The sequence below is a fragment of the Ciconia boyciana genome, chromosome 1 (genome assembly GCF_034638445.1).
Source record: "Ciconia boyciana chromosome 1, ASM3463844v1, whole genome shotgun sequence".
NCBI classification, from domain to species: Eukaryota; Metazoa; Chordata; class Aves; order Ciconiiformes; family Ciconiidae; genus Ciconia; species Ciconia boyciana.
This window is the reverse complement of record NC_132934.1, coordinates 189,573,195-189,579,194: the sequence shown is the minus strand read 5'-3', so window position 1 is coordinate 189,579,194 and position 6,000 is coordinate 189,573,195. Positions and strand designations below refer to the sequence as shown.

At 47.2% G+C, this 6,000-nt stretch overlaps 1 protein-coding gene across 1 annotated transcript in view; it reads left to right on the top strand.

Moving 5' to 3' along the window:
• The first annotated feature begins 258 nt into the window (after nt 1-258).
• The window catches only part of KPNA3 (karyopherin subunit alpha 3), a 51,626-nt gene continuing 45,884 nt past the window's right edge, over nt 259-6,000 (top strand). Inside the window, exon 1 of the mRNA XM_072850257.1 lies at nt 259-421. Within this exon, the coding sequence (XP_072706358.1) occupies nt 338-421 (84 nt within the window). The 5' untranslated portion in view covers nt 259-337. The remainder of the gene's footprint in view (nt 422-6,000) is intronic.

Genomic DNA, 6,000 nt, shown 5'->3' with positions numbered 1-6,000 from the left:
GACCGCCGCGGTGCAGGGCGGGGAGCGCAGTCCCCGGCCGCCCGCCCCGCCAGCGCTCCCTCCGGCCGGCACGCGGGGCGGGCGAGGCGGGAGGGTCGCGCCGCGATTGGCGGAGCCCGCCCACCCCGTCACGTGCGCTCGCGGCCGCTCTCCAGTCACTCAGCAACGGCGCGCGCGCCCGGCCCCCCCCCCCCCTTCCCGCCTCCCCTCGCTCTCGTCACGGAGCGTCCCGCTTCCCCCGCCCCCTCTCCTCCCCCCGCCCTCCTCGCGCGAGCCGCCGCCGGAGCCGCCTCGCAGGAGCTGGGAGCCGCCGCCGCCGCCGGGAGCCGCCGCCGCCATGGCCGAGAACGCCGCCGCCGCTGCCGCCGGCCTGGAGAACCACCGCATCAAGAGCTTCAAGAACAAGGGCCGCGACGTGGAGGTAGGTGCGGGGCCGGCGGGGCCCCGGCCGGGCCCGGCCTCCGCCTCCGGCGGGCGCGAGAGGAGGGGCCGGGGCCGGGGCCTGGCCGCGCTCGCGGCGCCGCGGGCGGGCGGGGGGAAGGAGGCGGGGAGCGGCCGCCCGGGGCGGGCGGGCGGGCGGCGGCGGCGGGGAGAACGCCTGCGGGGCTTTTTTCTCCTCCGTCATGCGGGCGCGGCCGGCGGGGGGCGGAGGAGGCGGCGGCGGCGGCGGGGGGAAGGGTTGGCGCGGCCGGGCCGAGCGCGGCCCCGGCGGGCGGGCCCCGCCGCGCCCCCTCCGCCGCCTCCCCGGCTTGCCGGGGTGCGGGAGGGCCCGGTGGGCCCCGCGCCGGCGGCTGTGCCCGGGCAGGGCCGGCAGGCGGCGGGATGCCCCCCCCGCCCTCGCCCGCCCCGCGTCCCCTCCTCCCGCAGCGCTCCTTTCCCCCACTCCAGCTGCCTCCCCGTCCTGCCTCCTCCCCGCGCCCCCTCCCCCGTGCTCGGCGGGATCGGGGCTCGGATGGGGTGGACAATGGTGCCGGCTGCCTTTTGTGCCAGCCCCGCTGGGCGGTAATAGCCCTTCCGCCGGGGCGAGGGGCAGCCCTGCCCGTCCTCCCGTGCCCCGCCGTGCTGCTGCCGCACACGGAGGCCTTTGCTGGTGGTAGGGGCCGCTCCCACGCTCTGATCAGCCTTTTTACAGTGTACTGTGCTGGCTGATTTTGCTCCCTGCACTGCCTTAAATCAACCTTTTTTTTTTTTTTTCCTTCTTCTTTTTTTAAAATGCTGGTAGGCACATAAGTAATCGTCTGCTGGGCGTCTCCATCTAAATCGAGAAGGAGCGTGGTGCTTACTAAGGCTTATGGGGTAGTAGTTTACTCCCCCGAATTTGAGAGACGCTGGGTGATTAGAAGCTTACTCCCTGGAGGTATTCCGAAGGTCTTCTGAATCTGTGTGTCATTACCAGGGACGTCTTCCATTCTAGTCGCAATTGAAAAAGGAGGAAATCCCAAATCTTGTGTTTAAGTTTCGGTGATAGGAAAAGAAGGGGGAGGGAGTTGTTCTGAAATCAGACTAGGATTGAAATCGGATTAGGATTTGCTGGGGTGAAAACCTAAATATGTGTCAGATTACTTTGACTTCACCTGAGGGTGTTTTCCATGCTTCTGTTGATATTATCTCTTAATTTCATTTCTGTAATCACTAGGGCTGGAATTTTAGTCCTTTGAAAGCACGTTTTGTATTTTAGCAGAATTCACACCTCTGCTGCTATTGTTTGGGTGGAGACAATTTTATGCAGGTCAGGCTTAGCAGCAGTGTCTTTAAGATGACATTCACGGTGTAAACTGATCTTTATCTTAATTTTTGTTTAACTTGGTGACAGTGAATCTTTCTCACAGAAAATACTGTATGTAAGGAGTATGATAACTTCAACACTTCTGGCTAACATTAGTAAATGTTAGAAAGTAACTAAAAATTGCCCATCCTTCTGTTTAGTGGTTGCTTTTCAGGGCAAGGAGGAGGTGTGGTGGGTTTCTTTTTCCCCTTCTCATCCAGTGAGACTCTTCCTGCTGCTCCTCATTCATTTTGTCCTTGTCTCATCTCCCGGTATTGGTTACTGGCTTTGTTGCTGCTTTCTCAGTCACTGGCCTGAATCCATCAGAGCGCTAAACAGGGAAAGGTTAGGTATGTTCATGCCTAGTGTGAACTGATCTGTCATCCATACTTGCTTATATTATAGCATGCCCGAGACTAGGGGAATGAAATATCTGCTTCTGGGGGGGGGGAAGAGAGGAATTGACTGCCTAAGCTTTACTGAAATCAGTTATACTAGACCAGCTAAGGTATCTTAGCTCTCATTTCTTTCTGAAGGGGAGTAATTCTTTTGGAACAGGGTATTTGCTGTTATGGAGAAGTATATCCTCTAGGGTTACCTTCCAGTGTGCTGACTGACTTCTTTTGGGGCTGAGCCTAGGACTGTTTGGCAGATAGCTCCAACAGTGTTAATGTGGTTAAAGCTTTCATCCATGCCTTTAAAAAGGGTCAAAATCAAAGAAGCATCTTTCTTTTGGGGGCAACAAACAAATGAAACACAGAAGTATGTAAAAGTTGTATACCCATGGAGATATGCTAAAATGAAATTTAAATTCATTTAAAGGTCTGTAAAAGATTAGAAATGTGTCAGTGTCTTTCAAAACAACTTAATTTGTATTAAATGTCTGAAATTTTCTACACCTTCTTTTTGACTCTTTTCCTGATCATCATACTTAATTATAAGTTCATGTTAGAAGTACCCTTCTAAGTAAACTTTATCTAACTTAAGTCTCTAGAAGTGAAACAATGTAAGTTAAGTTTATAGTGGAAAATGAAGGAGCATAGCAGTGCTATACAATTGCCATTACTTACTGTGCTTCTCTTGAGATACTGCTACACAGACTGACCTGCTGATTGGACAGTTTGTCTGTATTTAGTGAAAGTTATCAGTTCTCCACAAAATGTTTCTTTTCTAAATCAAATATTATATGCAATTCCCAACTGTCAGCAATTAAATACACTTGTTTTGGTCCTTGTACTGCAATAAGGAGTTTTACATAGAGATTCTGCCTCCAATTTTCTGTACTTCACTTTGGAAACCAGGAGGCATCAGTACTATCATTGGCATTGATCTGCATCTACACCTTTCGTCAAATTCCACCAATGGGAAAATAAATGGTTTGGATGATGGAGTAATAAATCATGGTCTGATATCTAGATTATATCCTTTGGAAGTTCTAAAATATTCAAAACCATATGCTCTCAAGTTCAGTTTGAAAACAGTGGCATTTGAGTCACCTTCTGCCTGGAGGCAGTCACTGCCTTTGAACTCATCAGGCTTGAATACATTCTTTAGTAATCTTCCTTTGGCTTCTAATAAATACTGATGCGTTATTATTGATCCCCTCTGGGTACAGACTCTTCTGGCAGACCAAAATACTTACTCCTTTAATTTGTAGTTAACTCATATTTTATTATGGGGTTTGCTAGGCCGTATAATTGTCTTTGCTCTTTGTTAATGCAACTTCAAGGGAAACAAAAGGTAAGTACTTTTGTTTTAAGACAGACCTCAGTACCCCATGCAACTTCTCACTATGCTCCTTTTCTAAGAGCAAAGAAGTGGACCTGTTGAGCAGAATTCAAAGCTTCTGAATCCTTGACCTGCACAGGTTCACTCTACTTTTCCTAGTTTCAGGTTTGTGTGGAAGTTTCTTACCTTTTTGTTGGCTTCCTCTTTTAAGGAGGTACAGTAGTGTATATGGAACTGGAATTCTGATTTTGAGGTATTAATATTTCCAAAAAGTGTTTAGCCCCCAAAAGGGATAATAGCAAAATCAAATGCCAGAAATGAAGTGTTACTCACTTAATGTGAGTTTGTGTTCTTGCTTTTATTAGTGAGACTCTTCTATTTTTATAGGTACTGCCATGTGATTAGCAGCAGAGAGAGCTAACCTGAACCTGCAAAGCTGAGTGATAAGGAGCCAAGACACTAGTGGCTTCATCTGGATGAACAACTGCCAGAACAGTTTTTCCTCACAACCTTCTCAATTTTATGTTCTCCAGAGATCTGAAAGGGCTTTTTCAGTTGTCCCATATATGAAGAGAAAGCTTTCCTGTGTTGATCATAGGCATGTAGTCTTAAGTCTCAGTGGGTTTCTTCTAAATGTACGGTATTGATTATTCCAATACAATTGAGGCTTTACAGGACAAGATTAAACAGTTGCAATCACTTATTTCATAATACCCCTTGTAACTGCTGCATTTATTTGTTTATATTGACATCTAAGCTAACCTAGATTTTAGAAAACCTAATTTGAACCTTCTGATTTTTCTGTTTGCAGTTCTTCAGCTTCATTCTTTGCCTAGTAGCATCCTTCTTAGACTTTTTTATTTCTCCAACTTCTTGGACTAGAAGTGTGACTTATGCTTTATTACAATAGCAGGCACCCATATGTTGGCTCACTGTTCTGATGTTTAAGGTGACGGATCAAACAATTCAGCCCATTTCTTTTTGTCGGGATTAATCAGCATCTCTGACTAAAACTGAGGAAAAATTCTTGATGAGCGGAGATGTTATAATTTATAGGGCTGTCTGCCTGACTTACTGTTATTTTTGTGTGTGGTGCGATGAGACTGTGTGGTCATGTAATTAGCAAAATGCATACTGCATTGAAAGTAAAGCTCCATGTGCGCTCATTTAAAAAAACCCAACAACTAGTGAGAAGTCTGTGCATTATAACCTAAATAACTTTCTGTAAAAACATTTTAATGACTGGGATTAAAATTTCCTTTTTGTATACTTGTCACACCCCTGATCATAAGTCAAAAGAATACAAGAATACAGAATAAGCAACTTCTGTTGCTTAGGCCATAGGATTAACCTCCTGAAATTTGTTGAAGGCTATTTACCAAAAGGAGACATAGTCACTCTGTCATCTTTCACCTACTCCTGCTCTGTTTGATTTTAAGCTTCAGAGGTCCTGGCCACTGATGTCTTTTCCCAGTTACAGTTTTTTTGGAGCAATTGTATCACCTTTGGGTCTGTATCACCTTTGGGTCCAGGGACTTTGAAGGATCCATTTTTATTCTGTACCTTCAGCATCCTGACCCCAGATGAAGCAGAGGAAGAACCAACCCGGGCTTAGCCCAGACCTCCATCATCAGCTCTGGCAGCTTCAGTGTATTTACTGTTGGTGCTTTGCTAACACTGTGTTCTTGAGGATGCTTGAATTTATTCATGTTTTTCTGTCATGCTGCCATGATTTTTTATTTTTTGCAAGCAGAGGAATATCATTCTGGGGAGGCCAAATCTGTACAGTCTTTGGGCATCTGAGAAAGGTATAGGTTGACTTAAAACCATGTTCCCGTCAAATGTCAAAGACTTACTGCAGTGGAGGTACCAAAGCTGCGCAGTGTTAACGAATGAGCAGAAATGCTGCTACCAGCTCATTTCTTGATACTGTTCTGTGCACTGACTAGTGTTTTTGCTGTTTCCCTGTACTCCCCTCAAACACTCCATGAAACAAATAAGGCTTGTAGCAATCCCAGAAAGCCTGTTACTCCCAGCTACTTTACAACAACCCAGTTTCTTTCAGGAGCTCAATTTTACAGATTGATCAGCTTTCTGCCTTTCACTTTGCTGGCACAGGAACTGATACTGGCAAAAGAAGAGGTGGGAGGGAATAGGGCTGTAACAGCTGATCTAGGTTGGTTTAGGGTACTGTGGACCTGCTGTCTTAATAGCCTCACTGGCTCAGTGAATCTCAGTAAAGTGAAAACACAGGTGTCAGGTAGCTTCCTGTTGGGAACTGGATTTAATAGAAGATCCAGTACTCTTGCGCAGTTTCTAAGCCCTGACTCCTGCAGCTTCTTTATTACCCTTTCAGGCCAGTATACTCTTGGGAGAATACAGGTGTACATGTTTGTACCTTGGAAAGAATTACATGGGTAGGAAGTAAGAGAGAGATGTGGGAAGCCTACTTGCTTGCTATTGCTACAGAATTCTCCAAACTTTAGTTAGTCTGCAAGTAAATAGTA